At 39.7% G+C, this 22,156-nt stretch overlaps 2 protein-coding genes across 4 annotated transcripts in view; one reads left to right on the top strand and one right to left on the bottom strand.

The window, feature by feature from the left end:
* The window catches only part of LOC126402031 (ATP-binding cassette sub-family C member 4-like), a 24,580-nt gene extending 6,641 nt beyond the window's left edge, over nucleotides 1-17,939 (top strand). For 2 of the 3 annotated variants that reach the window (XM_050063676.1, XM_050063675.1), the window contains exons 3-31: nucleotides 2,598-2,718; nucleotides 3,033-3,257; nucleotides 3,366-3,455; nucleotides 3,784-3,947; nucleotides 4,098-4,223; nucleotides 6,804-7,053; nucleotides 7,676-7,786; nucleotides 7,922-8,011; nucleotides 8,195-8,386; nucleotides 8,729-8,823; nucleotides 9,022-9,108; nucleotides 9,523-9,619; nucleotides 9,855-10,064; nucleotides 10,376-10,513; nucleotides 10,813-10,850; nucleotides 13,189-13,304; nucleotides 13,420-13,566; nucleotides 13,840-13,919; nucleotides 14,069-14,219; nucleotides 14,389-14,508; nucleotides 14,626-14,736; nucleotides 14,950-15,050; nucleotides 15,167-15,358; nucleotides 15,449-15,604; nucleotides 15,749-15,838; nucleotides 15,919-16,091; nucleotides 16,214-16,319; nucleotides 17,287-17,421; nucleotides 17,519-17,939. In XM_050063676.1, the coding sequence (XP_049919633.1) occupies nucleotides 2,598-2,718; nucleotides 3,033-3,257; nucleotides 3,366-3,455; nucleotides 3,784-3,947; nucleotides 4,098-4,223; nucleotides 6,804-7,053; nucleotides 7,676-7,786; nucleotides 7,922-8,011; nucleotides 8,195-8,386; nucleotides 8,729-8,823; nucleotides 9,022-9,108; nucleotides 9,523-9,619; nucleotides 9,855-10,064; nucleotides 10,376-10,513; nucleotides 10,813-10,850; nucleotides 13,189-13,304; nucleotides 13,420-13,566; nucleotides 13,840-13,919; nucleotides 14,069-14,219; nucleotides 14,389-14,508; nucleotides 14,626-14,736; nucleotides 14,950-15,050; nucleotides 15,167-15,358; nucleotides 15,449-15,604; nucleotides 15,749-15,838; nucleotides 15,919-16,091; nucleotides 16,214-16,319; nucleotides 17,287-17,421; nucleotides 17,519-17,527 (3,721 nt within the window). In that variant the 3' untranslated portion in view covers nucleotides 17,528-17,939. The remainder of the gene's footprint in view (nucleotides 1-2,597; nucleotides 2,719-3,032; nucleotides 3,258-3,365; nucleotides 3,456-3,783; nucleotides 3,948-4,097; nucleotides 4,224-6,803; nucleotides 7,054-7,675; nucleotides 7,787-7,921; nucleotides 8,012-8,194; nucleotides 8,387-8,728; nucleotides 8,824-9,021; nucleotides 9,109-9,522; nucleotides 9,620-9,854; nucleotides 10,065-10,375; nucleotides 10,514-10,812; nucleotides 10,851-13,188; nucleotides 13,305-13,419; nucleotides 13,567-13,839; nucleotides 13,920-14,068; nucleotides 14,220-14,388; nucleotides 14,509-14,625; nucleotides 14,737-14,949; nucleotides 15,051-15,166; nucleotides 15,359-15,448; nucleotides 15,605-15,748; nucleotides 15,839-15,918; nucleotides 16,092-16,213; nucleotides 16,320-17,286; nucleotides 17,422-17,518) is intronic. The other variant, XM_050063677.1, reaches the window with a different exon arrangement.
* LOC126402030 (ATP-binding cassette sub-family C member 4-like) overlaps nucleotides 17,455-22,156 on the bottom strand; it is a 41,231-nt gene continuing 36,529 nt past the window's right edge. Inside the window, exons 30-31 of the mRNA XM_050063674.1 lie at nucleotides 19,063-19,197; nucleotides 17,455-18,964 (exon numbers count right to left, since the gene is read on the bottom strand). Coding sequence (XP_049919631.1) covers nucleotides 18,875-18,964; nucleotides 19,063-19,197 — 225 coding nt within the window. The 3' untranslated portion in view covers nucleotides 17,455-18,874. The remainder of the gene's footprint in view (nucleotides 18,965-19,062; nucleotides 19,198-22,156) is intronic.

Here is a 22,156-nt window from a genome sequence, read left to right as displayed (position 1 = left end):
CCCAACCAGTTATTAGGTTTAGGGGGCAAACACTTTTTCACACAGGGCCATGTAGCTTTGGATTTTTTTCTTCCTCATTAATAAAACCCTTCATTTAAAAACTGCATTTTGTGTTTACTTATGTTATCTTTGACTAATGTTTAAATTTGTTTGATGATCTGAAACATTTAAGTGTGGAAAACATGCAAAAAAGTAAGAAATCAGGAAGGGGGCAAACACTTTTTCACACCACTGTAGATGCATTTTCTATTGTTATTGTGTAAATCAGTTGGTCACTTATCTGGCTGTTGCAGGAACATGACATATTTCTTCTCATGACTTAAGTTAACTTCAACCCCGATTCCAAAAAAGTTAGGACACTGTGTAAAACATAAATAAAAACAGAATGCAGTGATTGTAAATCCTTTTTTTAAAATCAATATTCAATTGAATACAGTACAAAGACAAGATACCTCATGTTTAAACTGATGACAGGAGCATGTTAACTACAGTGGTACATCATATTTTCTTCTAACAACACTCAGTAGGTGTTGGGGAGCAGATGACAATAATTTAAAGTTTTGAAAGTGAAATTTCACATTCACAAGCAGGTACTAGAAAATCTTAAACTTAAAGACTCTCTGTGGAAGAATGGGCCAAAATCCCTTATGAACACCGTGAGAGACTAGTTTCTGCATACAGGAAGTGCCTTTAAGCTGCATTGCAAACAAAGGTCTCTCCTAGTCTTAAATACGTTTCAGTTGGAGTGCTCAGTAGTTCTTTCTTGTCATTCCACTTCATTGCACATCATTTTTATGGATTGAAATGTTACGATTTCTTTAACAGTGTAGTTTCATTGAGTTAATGCCAAGGTCTGGTCTAAATTCATGAGATTTAATTGTATCAGAAATATGTTTAATGAAAACTTTTTAACATCTTAAAGATTTATATCCCCCACTGTATGTCAAAAAGGATTTGCAGATCATTGCATTTTGTTTTTAATTAATATTTGCACAGCATCTCAACATCTTTAGAGTCAGGGTTGTATTTTTCTTTCTACTATTTGGTGTTAAAGATGTTGTTTTGATGATCTGTATTAGCTGGTTGATGATCATCAGCACGTCTGCGGTAGCTGTGTAAATGGAGTTGTCTGTTGTCCTCTTCTGCCATGCATCATTTAAAGTACCATATAACCATTTGTAGGGCTTGATTGAAAAATTATGACACCATTACCAATACCACTTACCTTAAAGTGATACTGATACCAATAGGTAAGGGATAATGTATAATGAGCCGGTGAATACTGGGAAAATAACTCCCGACAGGGGAATAGAACTATTTTAGGTTCTATTCCCCTGTCGGGAGTTATTTTCCCAGTATTCACCGGCTCATTATACATTATCCTGCTTATTACACGACTAATTATCAGTTAAATAAATAATTTGAGACAGAGTATTGATTAATTATACGATTTTTATTGATTTATAAATTAAATCGGGAGGAGAGAAAAAAAAAACTGCCGGCAACGGCTGAATCTCCTTGTCAGGGCAGCGTCCCTAGCAATGCTGGGCTACATAGCAACGGTCATTACACAGTAATATCAGACCTCTGAATGCCGCGGCTGACCAATCAGAATACAGCATTTTATAGAGCCGTGTAATAAAGTACATTATTTAATACATGAAATGAGTTTTACACTAATACATTTTTAAAGTGTTCAAATTATTAAAATATTGAGTAATGTACAAAAATCTCTGTCCAATACACTGCGCTCATCTTCACCGCACCACAGACTGTATGGGTTGTAGCTACTGCAGTATTGGGACAATCACACATGACATTAAATATATATATACATATATATATATATATATATATATATATATATATGTATATATATTTATTTTTTTTATCTGGATATAAACAGGCTCAAATGCAGGTATATTTCGGCGAGCGAAGTTTTGATACCATATGGAAACTTGTGGTATCGAAACTACCCAGCCCTACTCACTTTTAAATAAAATAAAAGCTTTTGAATATAATAAAAGCTATAAAGGGGAATTTCAATCCTAAGTCATTTTCTAAATAACAGTAACAGGGCGCAGTAGCTCAGTCCATAGGGACTTGGGTTGGGAACCAGGGGGTCGCCTGTTTGAGTCCCCTGTCCGGACCAAATATGAAGAGTGAACTGGCTGGAGAGGTGCCAGTTAACCTCCTGGGCACCTCCCTCACTCTGACGTCTCTCCACTTTGTGCATGTATAGGTCCTGTTTGTGCATGTGTGTGTCTTTCGGACCTGTGTGTTAATGACAAAAAAAAGAGAGTGAAAAAATTGAATTTCCCCTCAGGGGGATTAATAAATAATAATAATAATTATAATAATAATAATAATGATAAAAGAATATATATATAAAAAAAAAAGTTTATTTTGTAATAATATATATATTATTTTGTAATATATATATATATATTTTTTTTTTATTTTTTATTTTTTAATATATATATATATATATATATATATATATATAGCTACTGCACCCTGTTACTGTATATATATAGTTCTGGTTTGACAGCCGCTATGTTTCAGTGCAGAATAAACATGCATTTTATTTGTTGCAGATTTTGGGACCATGAAGTTAGAAAGGCTACAAAGGAAGCTCGGAGGCCTAATCTCAGCAGAGTTATTATTAGGTGCTATGGGAAGTCCTACGCAATGGCTGGCTTGTTTACATTTTTACTGGTATGTTCTGGCCTTTTAAAGCCTCCTTTACATTTCACCAGATTAATTCATTATGGGAGATGATGAGAAGTAGGTTGGTATACCCAAAGGTATTAATCTGAAGATAATGGTGTGCAACCAGCTGAAGTATATATTTGACGAACTGGAAGCCAGTGTTAAAAGAACTGGTGTATTGTTTTCTGCTTTTGGTCAGAATATTATCAGGATTCTTATTGAGCTGTAGTTGTTTGTATTTGGCACGATTGCTAAAACTGATCCATTTTTTAAACCCATATCCGGTGCCACTAATGTATCTTTGTCACTCTGTCACACAGGAGGCAATTAAAGTGGTCCAGCCACTTCTTCTGGGGCAAATAATCCTGTACTTTGAGAATTATGACCCAGATGACCAGAGGAGTCTTAGCATGGTGTATGGTTACGCTGCTGCGATGTCCCTCTCCACATTTGCACTGACGCTCCTCCAACACATCTATTACTATCACGTCCTAAGAACAGGCATGAGGATGAGAGTGGCCACATGCCACATGATATACCGGAAGGTTAGTGATCATTCAGCAGATCTGCAGCCTAGATGCAGATGTTTCTGTCGTCATTCCTATGAGTGTTCTCAGTAATACTCACCAGACAGGTGAAATGTCTCTCGTCAGGCTCTTGGTCTCAGCAGTAAATCCATGGGGCAAACAACCACTGGACAAATTGTGAACCTCCTTTCTAATGATGTCAACCGTTTTGATGAGGTATGTGACACAAATTGTGCTGAAACACTAACACAAACAATCTAAAAACTGTAAAGGCTAAGAACAACTTGTAGAGATTTTTGACTGCTAGATCACAAAGCCAGGAGGCTTAAATCTGAGTTTGACAGACATGTTTTATTATTTGGTAGGTTTTATACATTAACCCGCTCCTCTCAAGTCTGTCACAGGCTTATGACAATGTTTTTGGTTACATGTTTGAACCATGTCATGACCTGCACTGCAAGAATCACATGTTTTTTTGAAAATTGTGAAAAATGAAATGCAGAGTTGTTGGAACGTTGCTCATGATTCATGATCGTCTCAATAGATTACACTCAATCTGCACTACCTGTGGGTGGGACCTCTTCAAGCGATGGTGATCATCGTTCTCCTTTGGTGCGAAATCGGACCCTCATGTCTGGCAGGTGTGGCAGTCATTGCCCTCATGATGCCTGTACAGACCTGGTTTGGAAAACTCTTTGGCATCTTCAGGTAGGGCATGATAGATTAGTTTTATGATGCCTATTTACAATGTATTAAGGAAATTCCTCTATTTTTCTTACCTGGACACTTTTGTAAATGTTGTAGTTTTTCCAAATAAAATTCATAATAGGATCATTTTTAATTTTTTTTTTTTAACAGGAGTAAAACAGTAGTTCTTACTGACAACAGAATCCGTATCATGAATGAAGTGGTATCTGGCATCAGGATCATCAAGATGTATGCCTGGGAGAAACCCTTCTCAGCTCTGGTTACTCAAGTCAGAAGGTAAGGATAAAAATGTATCTTTCAAAAAGTAGCCAGAGTGTTTTTGCAGGGATCAAATGGGCCATTTTAGGGTATTTATTTATTTATTTAAGCATTTATTTGGAAGGGACAATGCATATTGATGAACATCAGTATAAAAACATCTGTAAATATGCCGGAGTTGGCAGAACTGCTAATTTACATCCGTTGTCCCTTGGCAGGTCACAGACAATTAAAAAACAAAAACAGTAATTAAAACAAACAGTAAGAATAGTTCACAAACAGACAAACAATCATACATGGAAGTAAAGTGCAGAGTTAGCAGTAATGCCATAAAGTGTTATTTAAAGTGCGTCGATGGAATAAAGTGCTTTGATCGAATAAAGTGCATTTTATAAGCAGTCCGGGGGAAATAATCACCCCTACCGCCTGGGGCAAACTAAGTCACTCAGACATAAATAGCCTACTGCAGGTGTTACATTTGTGTCCCATGTGCAAACAACAAAACAAGACAACAGTACAGTAGCAACAATTATACATACAAAATACTCACAACAAGAGAAAAATCACACAATATATGTACATACGTATATGTATCCGAGCACTGTGAGACACAACTAGTTATGATTTATCCTACATGCCTACATGTATCAGCATTTACTTTTTATCACTGACTTTGTAAAATCAATCTATGAATCAGTTAAAAATGCCTTATTTTACTTGCTTAACACCGTCTATACTCATAATATGCTCCCAAAAATGTCTGAACAGAATGGATAGTGGAGCTGATACAAGAATTAGTAATTGGTGATTGATGTAGAAAATGTAGTCTACTCTTGTGGTGCATGGACAAAGACATATATGCAGTGATGCATCTTCCCATAGGTGAAAGGAAGCTTGCCTTGGGTGCCAAATGTGCGTGGTCCAGTACTGCTTACATAGTGTATCACACAGGTCATACAGTAGCTAGTGTAATCATTCTGCCTTTGAGGAATTGAGACAATGTTGTGTCACCCCTGGTCTGTTTTTAACTGCAGTCTGATCACCTATCAGGTCCTCATCTTACAGTATCCTTAACCTGTCTGAGGCCTCTGCAAATATGTAAACCATTACCATGGATGAATCATACACCTTCTTACAGTTACTATTATTCATGATGACATTCACATACTTTCATATTTAATCAGTTTAATCACAGTGACCTTAGAAATACGTTTAAATTTCACTCTGGTAGGGCTGACCTAAAGGCTTCGAAGCTTTGTCTGTTGGCATGGTAATTATTATTATATATATATGCATTACCCACAAAATCCCATAAATTAGTTGAGCTCAGACAAGGACTTTTAAACTTAGGGTGTTTTCACATATAGTCCTTTTTAAACAAACCAAACCCGGTCCTCTTAAAGTGGACCAAAAAGTGGACCAATAAATTCTACACTCCACATCTGGAGACGTGCAGTTTCGTCTGTGGACCAAACTACTCCTCATCCTGCATCCTTGTAAGCGTTACAGGCCAATGTGATTTCGTCTTTTGCAGTAGCATGTGATCTAGAGGGCTAAATACAATGGCAAAGAGCAAAGTGAACCTGGAGCACTTTGTGTTCACAATGCACAGGTTAAGTGAACTGCATCGGGACTTGAAGCGAACTGTACTCTGAAAAAGGTGGTCAGCTGAAAAGGACAGAGTGTCCAACTTGCTCTCATCTAACATCAGTCACTAGAAGTCCATCATTACTGAAAGTGGGGTACTTTGACCCCACACGACAGGATAGATTGACGTGTTTTTTTAAAGCATGTGGAGCATTCCTCAGAGAGCAGCTGAGGTTTCCTAGAATTTCTCTGTCTTTTTTTTATGGTCATTTATAATGTCTGCCCTGCAGTTAATGCATCATCTCCACTAGTTAATACACCACCAATGTCTTTATAGGACACCTCTTAAAGGGATACTCTGCTCAAAATGAGTCTTTTGACAAACACTTAGTGATAGTAAACATTTATTTACGGTTTGACAGTGGAGAAGAGCCTTGAGGAGGAGGTTTTGGTTTCTGTAGTCACTCTTGGAGTTACTCGGGGTGGGCATTGGATAATAAATAATAGATGTGGGGTGGAGCATCACTTTAATGCACTAAAAGGTTTGGTTTGGATTTTTGAAGTTGGTACTCAGGTACTTATCCATAGTCAATGTATTACCTAAATTGCATAGCGGTCGGCATGCTGCCAGTTTGAAGACTGAGACAGGCGGATCAGGGCTAGCGGTAAAACGTATTACTGGCCTACCTAAAAAAATCAGTATCAGTCCAAGTGGACGCTATATTGAAAATATTTTCACTGCTTTACCTTGCTGTCAGACAGCCCTTTCCTTTGGCATTACATTTTCTCAAATGCAGAACTTCTGTATTCATATGCATAAACGCAGCTGCACCGCACACTGTATTAAACTGCAGGAGTTTTTAAAAAATCTCTGATTGTGGACAAGAGGTCAAAACATACCTATATATGTGTTGAAAAGGCTGAAAGCATGCATAAAGGATAACTGATTGTTGCAGAATGAAAACCTCCTGGAACTTTAAGCCACTAACCTCACTCTTCTTCTATTCCCAGGACAGAAATCGGGCAGATATTGAAGAGCTCTTACCTGCGAGGACTCAACATGGCCTCCTTCTTTGCCAGCAGCAAGATCATCGTCTTCATTACCTTCACTGTCTATGTCCTCCTGGGCAACACCATTACTGCCAGCACTGTCTTCGTCACAGTTTCCCTCTACGGTACCATCAAGCTCACGGTCACTCTCTTCTTCCCACTGGCCGTCGAGAAGTTGTCGGAGACTGTGGTCAGCATTGGCAGGATTGAGGTAATTCTGTTTTCTGTTATGAAATATAGCAGCTGTTTTGTTTTGGACATAACATGATAGGGAGTCTATGACATAAGAGTGGGTGAGGCCATATGTAGCATATTTGGGGTTCTCGTAAACGGGATAAGGTCTTATCCCTGTTTCTGAAAATAGGATCTGGTAACACGTTGAAACACATAAACGGCATATTCCTTTCCTTTGGACAGTGCTGCATGCCTGGATCATCAATCACAGCTCATATTTTAGTGTATAGGAGGGATACAACTTTCTTTACAGGCCCAAATCAAACATCACATGACAGCAGGGACATGTCATGTCTCATTTTTTAAATGACGAATACAGTCACACCAAAGATAATATCTTGCCCGGGGGTAACTTTTTTTTTTTATTGAGACCGTAAATCTTCATTGTCCTCCTGTTGGTATAGACCTGGGCCATGTGAATGTTCAGTTACACATTACATAACCTACTTTTATTTTCACAACACTTTTTTCACAACGTGTCAGAAGGCTTGTATGTTACCCATTTCAAGAGCCGATAGCACTGCAACTGCCAAACTGTCTGGGTTTCGATTATAGGGTTCACACTGTAAAGGCTTATGTGTCTATTAACCCCCTTCCAGGAATTTCTCTTGCTGGAGGAGATCGAGAGAAAAAACTCCAGGCTGCCTCTGGAGGAAAGGAAGAAAAACTTTGACATTGAGATGGAGAAATTGACCTGCTACTGGGATAAGGTGAATAATCTGACCTTAAAGGGATATTTCACAGTGGTATAACATCGTTGTACAGGTCACGAGTGTGTTTATAGACTGTATATTACAGTCAGTACAAGTCTTAAACCAACAGTTATTTTGGTTTCTTGGTTCCAGAGTTTGGATACTCCATCGCTGCAAAACATCTCTATCACAGTGAAGTCGCACAAACTACTGACTATAATTGGCCCAGTGGGGGCTGGAAAGGTCAGTACATAAGATAAGATAAGATACACCTTTATTGATCCCATAATTGAGAAATTCCAGTGTAAACTAGTTTAGCTTATGACGGCCTACAACCTGCTTTGATAAACAGTTGAGTTTTGATTTCATTTATTGTGTGTCACCTCTGGCCAGCTCACATGTCCATAAAATCTATGTTCCCACCAGTCATCTCTGCTGAGCGCCATCCTGGGAGAGCTGCCACACGACACAGGGACCTTGACGGTCAAAGGTCAGCTGACATATGCCGCCCAGCAGCCCTGGGTGTTCCCGGGCACTGTTCGCAGTAACATCCTGTTTGGGAGAGAGCTGATCCCGCAGAAGTATGAGAGAGTCGTCAAAGCCTGTGCTCTGAAGAGGGTGAGACATAACACAGAGCCAGGCACACCCTCTGGTGGCCATACTGGAGGCTTTGTTTGTGCTTTGCTTTGCACGTCCTGGGATGCAAATATTGCGCATGCACACATTGTAGTGTTGATTCTAAAGCAATACATTGTGCAGCCCCAGAAAGCTCACTCCTTCTAACTCCACACCTCCAGATTTTATTCACTTTCAGACTTGTCGTCTTTAGACCGAACTGAGGCATCACTGGAGGATAATTATCAGACTTTGTACACACACACTCAAAAAGAATTATATTGGCAATATTGTCTTATGTTTTGCATGCTCAAATGTTGTATATGTACTAACCCTGTATTGCAGGACCTGGAGCTGCTCCCAGACGGAGACCTGACACTGATCGGGGACAGAGGAGCCACACTCAGTGGAGGACAGAAGGCTCGTGTCAACCTGGCGAGGTCAGAAACAGTGACAGCTATCATCTCTATGTTACGCAGAAGGCACGCTACCTAGAAATGAATTTGCATATTTGGCCTCACTGTGTGGTCGTCTATGTCTCGTTTTAAAAGACCCACAGCAGGAAGTAGCCACGTGTTAGGTTGCATTTTGCACTTTGCATTGATGCATTCCACCTAAGTGTATGTGTGTGTCTTCAGGGCGGTGTATCAGGATGCAGACGTCTACCTCCTGGATGATCCTTTAAGCGCTGTGGATGCTGAGGTTGGGAAACATCTCTTTGAACAGTGAGTGACTCCTTCTGTCCAAATATTTGATGTGTCCCAGTACAGTATGCATTGTATACTATCTATTCTTTTAGTAAATGAATATAAAAAAATAACCGTGCTTTACTATTATGTGAAACTCGAGACTAAAATCAAACTGCAACTTTGGAACATCACTGTCAATTAAACTTGAGAAACCGAAAGAAAAATGTCTGTCTTAAGATTTAGTCCTTTTTTTCTTTTACAAGATCTTTTTCAGAAGTGTGTTTTATTTCATTTTTTTCCAGCTGCAAGTAGCTTGTGTGGTAGAATAGTTTGCATCAACAGCACACTCAAAAATGAGCTGTTTTTAATATGTATACTGTCTGGTTTGAGCATATGCAATGCACTTTATTTACACTGTAAGTTTTGACTGTCTCCATGTTCATGTATCAGGTGTATCTGCGGCCTGCTGAAGAACAAGACTCGTATTCTGGTCACCCACCAGCTGCAGCATCTGAGGGCAGCCGACCAGATTCTGGTCCTCAAAGAGGTTGGTGTTTGCAGATGCCATTAGAGGCACAAAGAGGAGGAATAGGGTTTATTGTCTCATGTAATACTGTGTGGATGCAGTAACAGTTTCAGCAACTATGACTTAAGTTACCAACTACAGCTTTAATGTTAAATCCGGTCTGCTCACCGTTTGTATTCGTTTTTTCTTCATTTCAACATATTAATCAGGGATTCATGCCCTTGATAGCAGTGTTTTTCCCATTTGTGTCTCCCAGGGTCGCATCATGGCCCAGGGTACCTACAATGAGCTGCAGAGCTCCGGCCTCGACATTGTGTCCCTGCAGAAAATCAGTGAGGAGCAGGAGCGATTGTCTCGATCAGGTGACTCGGACAGACAGTCGTTACTCAGCCAGAGGACAATTCAATCACAAAGTTCACACAGCAGCCTCCTGCCACCAGAGAGCAGCTGTGTTGACCAGCTCCCGGTAGGCACAGTTTCAAAATAAAGTCTGATCTTCCTGTAAGTGGAGTCAGGATTAATTCACCAGTGTTTAACATACAGATTTGTTTTTAAATACATGTTAAAATACATTTTGCATTTAATTTTATTATTTGTTTAGACAATTGTTATAAATACATTTTCTGACTTTGCCTGATAACAAATTGCCTCCACAACTCTGACTGTATACTTCCAAACTGGTCCATTCATACATCACAACTTGAGTTAAGAAAGGTTTGTATGTTCAGTTCTAGTCTGAAGTGTCAAGATATGGATAAGTAACGACTTGTTTTGCAGGTTGAAACAGTTTATACCATGTCAGAGGAGACTCGAGCTGAGGGGAATGTTCGCAGCCAGATTTATTTGAAGTACTTCACTGCAGGCTGTAACCCTCTGGTGTTAATGGTAATAGTGCTGATCAGTGTCATAGCTGAGGTAAGCCATGGACTTATACAGTGAAATAGTATATTTAAAGTATGTTTTTCATGGAATTCTCTTTTGAACATGTACCACAGTTCATTCCATTACATGTACTCGTGTTGTAATTGTTATAACTGGACAGTCTGAATCTTTTCTCATGTCAAAGGCTGCAGCGTCTCTTTGAGTTATCCAACAGATGATTTGATATTTAGCAAATTTACAGATACATTCCAGTAATTTTCCACCATAATTATGATTTTACAGCGACAATAATTTCAACCAAGAAGCTTATTGAACTCTGTTTCCATTTACAGGTTGCGTATATTGTGCAGGACTGGTGGCTGGTGTACTGGTGAGTGTTATATTTATTGTGTTATGGGAATTAAAGTAAATGCACTGTATCTGCTTACTTTTATATGAATATCATTGATCCAATTAATATTTATTCTTTCAGTGTGTCTATTTGCACCCAGGTGAGAGTAGTCACACTGCAGCTATTGGGCTATTTGCACCCGTATGATGCTTTATTATGCATGCGTGCTGTGATTGGTTAGTACTTAGTTGGTACTTGGCAAGTCAGGGTGCTTTACACAAAACATCAAAAGCATCATGACAAAGTGCAAAAGAAACAATAATAAGGACATTTAGATACAATTTAAAGCAGGGGTCAGCAACCTTTTTGATATAAAGTGCCTTTTTTCCTGGCAACCCCTTTCTCCTCAAAATGCTTTAGAAAAACTTAGCAGTGACTTCAGCTTTTGTTATTTGAGGCATTATTTTCAAGCAGCAGAGGTATGTCATTTACATTCACACTCTCATCAAGTGTGATACCAAGGCTTCTGTCTGACATGAGTGTCTGTTATTCATGATTTTATTGTCACTTTGTTTGGTAAGCAATTAAACGAAACCTCTGAGCTTCATAGGAAAACTTTAATATGTTCACCACGTGTGAAAACTTCAACATTTTGCAGTTGCAGTCAGCATTGTGATAGCTTGCTTCGGTAGCATGATTTTTAGCAGTGGCAAAGACTGGTGTTTGCCTGCTTTCTGCACCTGTACAAGGCATCGTAACGTTTTCTCTGTCTCAAAATGGTGTTTAACATTTGGCAAACCACATTTTCAAGACTAGAGTGCTACAGTGTGCCAATGGTGGAACATGTGCTTAAGGTTTCTGACCCTTGAGCTATAGAACAGAAAATAAAAACAAGCTAAGACATGTATAAAATATCAGAATATAAGTTATAGTGCAGTGTAAGAAATGAAAAAATATTTGACTTGATAAAAAGCAGTGGCAGACAGAAGTCCTCAACCTTGATGTAAAAGAGGTTATAAGGTTATAAGTTTTTTTATGCCTTTATTAGATAGACAGACCAAGTGTGAAAGGGGGAGAGAAAGGGGATGACAAGCACCAAAAGAGCTTTGGGCTTGAATCGAACCTGCAGCCGCTACAGCAAGGACAACGTCTGCTCCACCTACTGAGCCTCAGGGCACCCCAACTTCTCTCTTTACAGATGTCATAATGAACCTGGAGATTTGTTCTTCGCCATCTGCATTCAGCTTTAGGACATTCTCTTGTTCCTGTTCTGACCTGCGTGGCTATTCTTCGTGGAGATCTTCTCTTACCAGAGACAGCCTTAACCTTAGCGGGTGCAATTGCATCCATAGCATTCATGATTTTAAAGCTGAAATGATCCACAAGCTCATTGACTGAGATTCATGACGGGCAGGTATGAAGAAGAAACCTTTGCTCCTCGGTGAGTGTGGTGCAGGGGCGGTGAGTCCTTGATTGGGACAGAGACCTTTGGTGATGTGGAGCAGAGGATCAGGAGAAGAGGGAGAGAAACATCCGCATTCTTGTTTGGGTATAGCAGCCTAAGAGCTTGATGTTGGTTAGCACCCAGCAGGTCTGCAGCTAGCGATGTTTGTGTCCCATCAGGCTTGAGATGTTCTGTACAGCTCTAAAAGATATTGAAGGTGTCAGTAAATTTTATCCCATGGGTGAGGCATGCAGATGCCAGCCATGTATTCAGGCCAAGGAGTCTGCTAAAAGATTTGATTCCTCCCCCTAAAGTTGGAATGGGGTCTGAAATTAATACACCAAGTTTCTCCAGTAGCAGGCAAAAGTCTCTTTTCAGAATCTCAGAGCCAGTTTTCCTTTACAGAACATCAAAAGACCCAGCATGGATAATAATCCTGGTATTGCTTGGATGTGTGGAGAGTTTGACTTGCAACAGCTTTGTTAGCTTCCTGACAGATGGATCAGCTGTAGTTAGATTTTCAGTCTTTGCCATTCTTACATGTTTGGCTTTAGAGCACCCAACCACAGTGGTATCTGGCTTATCAAGTGTGGGGTTAGCAATGTCTCCTCTGCTTCTCGACCCAGCAGTGGTTTGGGGGTTATTTCTTGGGTTTTGGTTAGCCTTGTGTTGGTGTTGTGATTAGCTTCTATGGGTTTGTGTAGCACCATTAGTATTATCACACATTTTGTTGAGAGTCAGTTCAGAGTTATACTTATCCTCAGTCAGGTGAGATAGTATAAAGAGCGACTCAGTCCATGAGGGAGTAAGATGTGGCTATTCCACCCTGCGTGCAAATAGCATTGTTAACTACAGACACCTAGGGACTAATAGCATCTGCCTTAACCTTTTACTGTCTGCCTAATTTGATGTGTTTATCTTGTCAACTGACAGGGCGAGAGCGGATTATTTTAATAGCACCGTCAGTGCTGTCAGCATTGAAACTAGGACAAATGCTACGCGCTCAGGTCAAGAGTTTGAGCTCAAATTTTACCTTGGTATTTATTCAGGTAAGCCTTCATTCCTTTCTCACCACACGTGTTATTGTTGACTGTGATGATGATAAATTCCTTCATGCTATATAACATTAAAGAACGTTAAGTAGTCTGCTGTTTGTGCTTTTAGGTTTGACAGCAGCTGCTGTGGTCTTTGGCTATACCAGGAGTTTAGTGATCTTTCATGGGCTGGTGAGGTCATCTCAGGCTCTGCACAACAGCATGTTCAGCGCTGTCATCCGCACGCCTGTTCGCTTCTTTGACGTCAACCCCATAGGTTAGCCCTCCTCTGAAATTACATCAGTTTAAACTCAAGAAGACTTTTAAAAATTCAAAATCAAACAGGTCTGGTTAGGTTGTTTTGTCATTAAGTCATTGTTGACTCAGTTACATCACGGGCCTCTGTAGTTGGTGCCTAACCTACAAGCATGCATGGGAGTGTAAATGCTCCATGTCGTTTGTTGCAATATGCCAGGGAGCATACAAACTAAAAATAAAGGCGGAGTCAAGTGTGACTCTTTTTCTGACTCAGTTCTTTTCTGCTTTGTAGGAAGAATACTCAACAGGTTTTCAAAAGACATCAGCCAGATGGACTCCATGTTACCCATCACCTTTGTGGACTTCTATCAAGTGAGAGATGATGATGGTTTTATAAAAACCACTTTGGACACTGTGTTTGTTCTCTACTTTGAAACCTTTTGCAGTTGACGAACCTCTGAGATGTTTAAGTTTTTAACTTTCTCAGTATTCCTCACAGTGCGGTGCTTGTTGTTTTCCAGTTATTTTTACAGAATATAGGTGTGGTTGCAGTGGCGGCCTCAGTCATCCCTCTCATCCTCATCCCTGTCATTCCTCTGCTTTTTGTCTTCTTGTACTTGAGACGATTCTACCTCCATACATCACGAGACGTCAAACGCCTCGAATCTACAAGTATGTTCTTGGATTCTTGCCAGAATGATATCAGGTGCACAAAGGGTATATGTATGCCTCTGTGCTGGTGATACTTGTAGCCAGAGGCATTTTGATTTCGGGTTGTCCGTTCTTTTGCTATTCAAAATAATGAAAAGCAGATAATTTCACCCTGTCTTTGTTGCTGCAGCTCGGAGTCCAGTCTTCTCCCACCTGTCATCGTCTCTTCAGGGCCTTGGCACGATCCGAGCCCTCAGCGCAGAGGAGAGGTTAAAGAAAGCCTTTGATGCACATCAGAACCTGCACTCAGGTTCCCCTCTGCTTCATATTGCTATTTTCATGTTAAACATTTTAGTGTTGCATCACTGCAGTGTTTCTGTTGTCAAAGATCTTTGCTAAAATAAATGTTCTGTCTCTCTCGTTCCAGAGGCGTGGTTTTTGTACCTGATGACCTCCCGCTGGTTTGCACTTCACCTCGACAGCATTTGCTCCATATTTATCACCTTCACCACATTTGGCTGCATTCTGCTCAGAGATGGTGAGGAACTGTGCACACAGAGGGACGAGAGACACATTAGTGTCGTCTTACTACTGTAATCAGTGACTGTTTAGACTTATCTATAGTCAGTGTAGTACATACAGTAGATGGTGGTCGGATTGACAGACGGGTGGATGCTACATTGAGAATATTTTCATCACTTTACCCTGCCGTCAGACAGCCTTCTGTATTCTGTGTGTTTGTGTTTGTTAGGGCTCAAAGCTGGAGAGGTGGGCCTGGTGCTGACTTATGCTGTGACACTGGTGGGAAACTTTCAGTGGACGGTGAGGCAAAGTGCTGAGGTGGAGAACATGGTAAGAGACGGTGACTTCTTTAGCAATTCTGTATCGTCTTTAGTGTCTTCATCAGCTGTTGTGACCTGCTGATTGGCGATCAGGCTCAGTCTTTAAAGAGCCTCTTGTCTCTTCAGATGACATCAGTGGAGAGGGTGGTGGAATATACGGAGCTGGAGAGTGAAGCACCCTGGAAAACCCAGAAGCGCCCTCCTCCCGACTGGCCCAGCAAAGGCCTGGTGACGTTCGACAAGGTGAACTTCTCCTACAGCGGCGATGGACGGCCAGTGCTCAAAGACATCAGCGCTACCTTCCAACCCAACGAGAAGGTGAGACATCTTGGTTCGCCTACAACCACAATCTGCTTATTCATCACACATGAAATATGATGATCAGTCAGAGTCTATCCTGTGTGTCAGGTTGGTATTGTGGGAAGAACAGGTGCTGGGAAAAGCTCTCTGGTCTCAGCTCTCTTCCGCCTGGCAGAGCCTCAGGGGAAGATCTACATCGACGGTGTGGTGACGTCTGAGATCGGCCTCCACGACCTGCGCCAGAGGATGTCCATCATCCCTCAGGTACACATCAGCTGACCTCTGCTAATGGTACCATGTGAATGTGATGTTTTCCTGCGTTAGAATAAAAGGAAATCCTGCCTGAACTGAATGAAACCATGAATCTAACCATGTTCCTGTCTGACCTGTCCTCCTTCTGTTCCCCAGGACCCCGTGCTGTTTACTGACACAGTGAGGAAGAACTTGGACCCATTCAAGCAGCACACTGATGAAGACCTGTGGAAGGCTCTGGAGGAAGTTAGTATTCAATCAGAGTTGATTTTATGGCTTGTGTTGTTGTGTGCATCAGGCAAACACTCACTCTGTGTTCCCCACAGGTGCAGCTGAAGTCTGTGGTGGAGGAGCTGCCTGGGAAGTTAGAGACAGTTCTGGCCGAGTCGGGCTCCAACTTCAGCGTGGGCCAGAGGCAGCTGGTGTGTCTGGCCAGAGCCATCCTGAGGAAGAACCGCATCCTCGTCATCGATGAGGCCACGGCCAATGTCGACCCCAGGTACTGCTGACAGAAAACTACTACATACAAGATACACATGTATCTCAGTTCAGAGATTCAGTGGGTGTTCAAGCTTTTAGAGCGTACTTCATACTTTGTTCATTTGATTGGTGTCTCTGCAGGACAGATGAACTGATCCAGAAAACCATACGGGAAAAGTTCAGTGAGTGCACCGTGCTGACCATCGCTCATCGTCTGAACACCATCATAGACAGTGACAGGATACTGGTGAGTCCTCGATGCTGCCATTACAGTGGTGGGGACCATTGTCAGTGTATGCCTTCTGTGACCCAGCCTTTAGTACTTACTACACTATGACTTTAGTTACGACATTTTTTTTTGACACACCATACTATGACTTTTTTACTTTTTCATATGATATATATTATGATTTTTTTCTGACTTTTTTGTCATGCTATAATACTATCCTTTTTTTTTTTTTTTTTACATATTTATACTATGACTTTTTTTATGACATACTACACTTTGACTTTTTAATGGCATTTATGACAGACTATACTATAACTTTATCATGACATACTTTACTATGACTTTTTTTTTTAATTTTAGGACATACTATACTATGACTTTTTTTTTTAATTTTTAGAACATACTTTACTATGACTTTTTTTAATTTTAGAACATACTTTACTTTGACTTTTTTTTTTAAATTTTAAAACATACTTTACTATGACTTTTTTTTAATTTTAGAACATACTTTACTATGACTTTTTTTTTTTAAATTTTAGGACATACTTTACTATGACTTTTTTTTTTAATTTTAAAACATACTTTACTATGACTTTTTTTAATTTTAGAACATACATTACTATGACTTTTTTTTTTTTAAATTTTAGGACATACTTTACTATGACTTTTTTTTTTAATTTTAGGACATACTTTACTATGACTTTTTTTTAATTTTAGAACATACTTTACTATGACTTTTTTTTAATTTTAGGACATAGTTTACTATGACTTCTTTTAATTTTAGGACATAATATACTATGATTTTTTAAATTTTATTTTAGGACATACTATACTATGGCTTTTTCTTTTAATTATAGGACATACTATACTGTGATTTTTTCTTTTAATGTTTTTTTTTCTCCACACTTTTTAGGACATACTGTGTTAATTTCCAAATGATCCTCTCATCTTATATGTTGATTGTTGGCTTTTGTCCTTCTTTAAGGTGCTGGACAGTGGAACCATCCAGGAGTTCGACCGTCCTTTCAGCCTGCTGCAAAACAAAGAGGGTGCTCTCTACAAGATGGTGCAACAGATGGGCCAGGCCGAGGCAGCAGCCCTGCTGGAGTCAGCCAGACAGGTGAGGTGAAAAATGACCATATTTCAAATATGTGCATGTTTTCAATTGGACTTGTTTTTAATGAAGGGATGATTTTTTTACACTTTCAAATGCACAGAAGTCTTGACAGCCTGAGGCCAGTGAAGATTTCCAAAGACTGCTGTATAACAGACTCCAGACTGTAAGTAGTCTCAGAGAACACCTGAGGCTTTCCATCACAACCATATGGATGACTGCATGACCTCTCTTTTATTCTGAAAGATGCAATATCTACCTTGTTGTAAAGAAAGCCTTTTTCTGGTAAAAGATTTTCATTTTCAGTTCTGAACCTATGCAGGACAAGTGGATTTTCTATTGTGCCTTTGAAGTTGCTTGTGAAGGAAAACAAATCAAATGTATCAGTGAGTGTGTGATACTGTCCTGGAAAGCCAAAGTCCTACTGTGAAACTTCAGGTACACCAATGATGGTGCTAATCATTGAATTGTAATACAAACTGTGATCCTTTTGTACATCTTTCTGATAAACATTATTCCATTTTTAAATGTCTGAGTTCTCTTCTGAATGTCACAGTTGCTGAGCCCATCAGGGAAAATATCACTTAATAAGGTAAAACCTTTTTCTTTAAACACTCTGTGTAAATACACATACACAGTCTATTTCGACAAAATGAGATTTGTAGGTGTTTATGCAGCATTTGACATAATGTGTGAACATGTCAGTCAGGACACATTTAAAATGGTAAAAAAACAATAAAACAAAGTATCAAATAATTTGAACAGAAACTAATTCAACACACATTGTAGCAGCTGTGTTCAGATTGCCACCTGACCTCCCTGTCTGTAAACTCTAAAATCAGCAGAGTGAATATTAACAGTTAATAAAAAGATCCAAAGGCAGGAACAAGACATTTATAGATCAGTAAATTCCAAGACATGAATGGACGAAACAGAAATTTTACTGAGATTGTAGAAATGTACGCTGCTGTGTAATTTGTTAGATTTGGAAATGATTAATCCTGTGCAATAATGCTCTCTGTCTTTACAAACACAAGGCAACTTTGGATAGAGTTACATTAAGATGTGTACAAAGTGCTGCAAACCTGAAATAAGGCACTTACAGTTTTATAAGGATTATGCGAGCAATTTTCCAAGGCATCAGCATATTGAGCAGCAATTTAACATACGATAAATATGAAGCATAGAAAATAAATAGTGATCCATTTTAACAGTTTTTACAACAGTGATTTCCAAGCTTTCTGAGCTTGGAGGAAACAACAGCATGATGTGCTTGGATTTGGCTCATCCAGTCAAGGCCACACTGAGGCAGCACCATCTTCAGTCGTCTCCTCAGCAGCTAGAGTGGATGAGGCCTTTCTATCAGGCCTGCGTTCACCACAGGCTGGAGGGGTGCAGTACGAGCCCAGGCACTTTCCGAAGTCTTCTGGCAAAGCGGCGAGTCAGAGCCTCCCTGAGCTCACAGAGCTGTCTCAAAGATAACCAAGTTACCGTCTGCTGTTTCTGCATGTCCGTTTGATATGTTGGGATGGCTTCTGCTGTTATACGCCTGTAAAGACATAGCAAAGCAAGTTGGGCTTAAGATAAAAGCTTTTCATATTTAAAAATGTGTCAGAAGAAAGTGTCTGTTTTGAGGGTAAAACTGGCCTGTTTAGCTGCCTCGAGTAGAGCTGCTGCCTCCTGTTTTCCAGTCTGCTGCACCATTTTATAAAAGATGCCACCTGGATCTTGAAGCAGGGTGTAAGGCTCGGCATAGGCATCGATTTTCCCTGCATCTAGAACCTGAAAATAAAAAACACATTTGTGATGACTGCTAAAAAGGTATTTTTCTTACCTGTGTGTACCTTTTTAAAGGATTAAAAAAATGTCATGTTGTTTCAGGTTAGACTGTGATTGGCTGAAGGCACTTGATGTAAGCAGTTTCTCTGCAGGCAAGTTAAGTAAGAGCTGCTGCAATTTTGAAACTTTCACCGTGGCTTTGTGCCTTTAGGGGCATTTTTATTTTAAAGAGTAGCTTTATAGGGACAGTTCACCCCAAGAATCTAAAATACATATTTTTCCTCTTTCCATAAATCATAACCCAGTTACCCAAGATAATCCACAGACCTTGTTGTAAACAGTTTCACGTAGGATCTATTTTCTCTCTACACCTGCTGACTGGATCACCGTGCAGAGATCAGCGTACATCTGCTACTAGGAAATTAATGTTACAGCTCAGCCGAGGAGGACGCCATTAATATTAGCATCTTGGGCTGTCTCAAGCCTGAGCCTCACGTCTATGAGTAGATGCGCGCTTCCTTTTGTGCGGTGATACAGTTGTTGGGTGTAGTTTGGTAGATAGAAAATAGTTCCTACATGAAGTTGCTTGCAACAAGGTCTGTTTGCCATGTGCTGATGTCAGTGTGACAACACACAAGTGGGATTAGGAAATGTTAACACTTGCACCATGCTACTGTTTTGTAAAAGGCAGCAAACTCTGAGGACAGAGCAACATCAAGTTAAAGGGAAACCAGGTGAGAGGGGAAAGTTTTGGGGTCAGTTTTCTCAGCACACTTTACGACGAGTTATCTGAGGTTTTTCAACAGATAATACAAAAAAGACGTGCTGTTTTTTGGTATATAATACTGCGACTTTTTTGACATGGTCATTCACAGGATCAAACCCTGGTCTACGCCCTGAAAGTCCTGCGCCTTAACCACTCATCCACCACATCTGTAGTTATTGAGCGATTTTATATTTATACCACGTCACCCAATTTTTCAACTTAGTATTCCATGAGTTGTTCATATTTTGCCAACGTGCTACACCATGAATTTTTTCGACACTTAATTTTCTCATGAAAGTATTTATGACAAACTATGCTATGACTTTTTAATGGCATTTTTGCAACATACTACTACTATAATATGACTCCACTCTGAAACCAAACAGATTTTTACACATTTACTGTAATTTAAAATGTTATACTACATCATGTGTCTTACTATCTATTATTGACTTTTGCACTCTCATCATTTTAAGACAATTTCCTTGTATGTGTAAACCAACATGGCAATCAGGCTCGCTCTGTGTACTCCGCCTTTCCACCTTGAGCCAAAAACAACTGGACCATTTATTACTAAGACATGTTCAGCAGCTGTTCTTATACCACTCTGCCACTTTGATACTGCTGCTGAAAACACTGGTAAATTAACACGTTTGATGTGTCTTTTATTGTTCACATGTGAGTTTTATGTCACAGATCTTTGTAATCTATGAAGTTCCACGTTCAAGTTCAAACCCTGAACTGAAAAGTCAGCATTTTGTTCTTGTACGAAGAATTTATTTGGAAGTCGCTTGTAGTTCTGAGCTATAGCTCAATGAAATAAATTGATGCTTCTCATGAACACAAGTAGAATGAAAGGATATTGTGTATGACACTGGTCACGGTTTACTGACTCAGTCCTTGTTAAGGGACTTGTTGACAAGCAGAAGTATCTAGTAGGGCCCGGCCGATTTATTGGCCGGCGGATTTAATCGGCCAATTATAGCCATTAGAGAATAATCGGCAATCAGCCAAAGGTTGGCCGATTGATGCCGATGTTAACACTTATATTTTCATCACTAATAAAATGCAGGGAATATGGTGTTTTACGTAGAAATTATGTCCTTGTGTTACTTTTTGCACTATAACCTCTGTTAAATTGGCAGTAATAAGAACTCTGGTACTGTGAACATACAGGTGAATGTCTTAATTCATATAGACTTTGCATGATTATTTTATTTCCCAGAGGTTTACTGCCTTTTTGCACATATTTTTGATTTATTTTGTGTTCAAGTTGTTCATATGCTGCTTGTTCCACACAATTTCTGATAAAAGTATTTGAAAATAGTAAAATGTTCTTCCTTCAATTTATATCTTTTTAACGAGTGTTTGAACTATATTTAAGCCATCAAAAGCAGGTATTTTGGGGATTTTTAAATTGAAAAACGTAAAAATTTAATCAGCTGATATATCGGTTATCGGATTTTTTTATTCCATAATATCGGCATCGGCCCCAAAAAATCCATATCGGTCGGGCCCTAGTATCTAGCAAGACCATTGTTTTACAGCAGCATATTAAATAATTTGTGTTAGATTCCAACTGGGGCTCAGTGATCACTGAACGCCTCGTCTAAAGGTGCAAGAGAAAATCCTCAAGGAGGAGTCTTCAAGTGTCTCCAGCTCATTAGCTCAGTGAGATAGCAGACCTTTATGAAGTTCAGAGGATTAGAGTTTAATTCTCAGGTGAACAGTCAGTCTGTTTTGAAAGCTGATGTCTGAAGAATAAAGTTAAGTTTTATGGAACACAAACAAAGTGTTTCTAGACTGATAGCTCAGGCTGTTAGAGGACTGAATGGAAATCCAGAATGTGATGGTTCAGTCCTTATCGAGGCCAAGTGAAATGTAAAATCTGCTGTTCAGAGGAGAGAGTGAAAGGCTTTGTGAAACACAGCAGAAGTGTGCAGTAGAATAGCTCAGGCTGTAAAAGAGCTGCTTGAAGAGCTTAAGGTTGATGGTTTGATTCTTATCCAGGGCAGGTGAAATTTAAAGTCCAACGCCCAAATGAAAAGGTCAAATGCGCCCGGAGAAAATGTGACATGTGTAGCAGCAGGATAGCTCAGTGGGTAGGACTACTGGCCTTGGTGCCGGAGACTGGGGTTCAAATCTGGTCAGGTTGATGGTTTGATTCTTATCCAGGGCAGGTGAAATTTAAAGTCC

This window comes from Epinephelus moara, chromosome 15, assembly GCF_006386435.1.
Source record: "Epinephelus moara isolate mb chromosome 15, YSFRI_EMoa_1.0, whole genome shotgun sequence".
NCBI classification, from domain to species: domain Eukaryota; kingdom Metazoa; phylum Chordata; class Actinopteri; order Perciformes; family Serranidae; genus Epinephelus; species Epinephelus moara.
The sequence above is the reverse complement of the archived record's forward strand: the minus strand, read 5'-3'. Positions and strand labels throughout refer to the sequence as shown.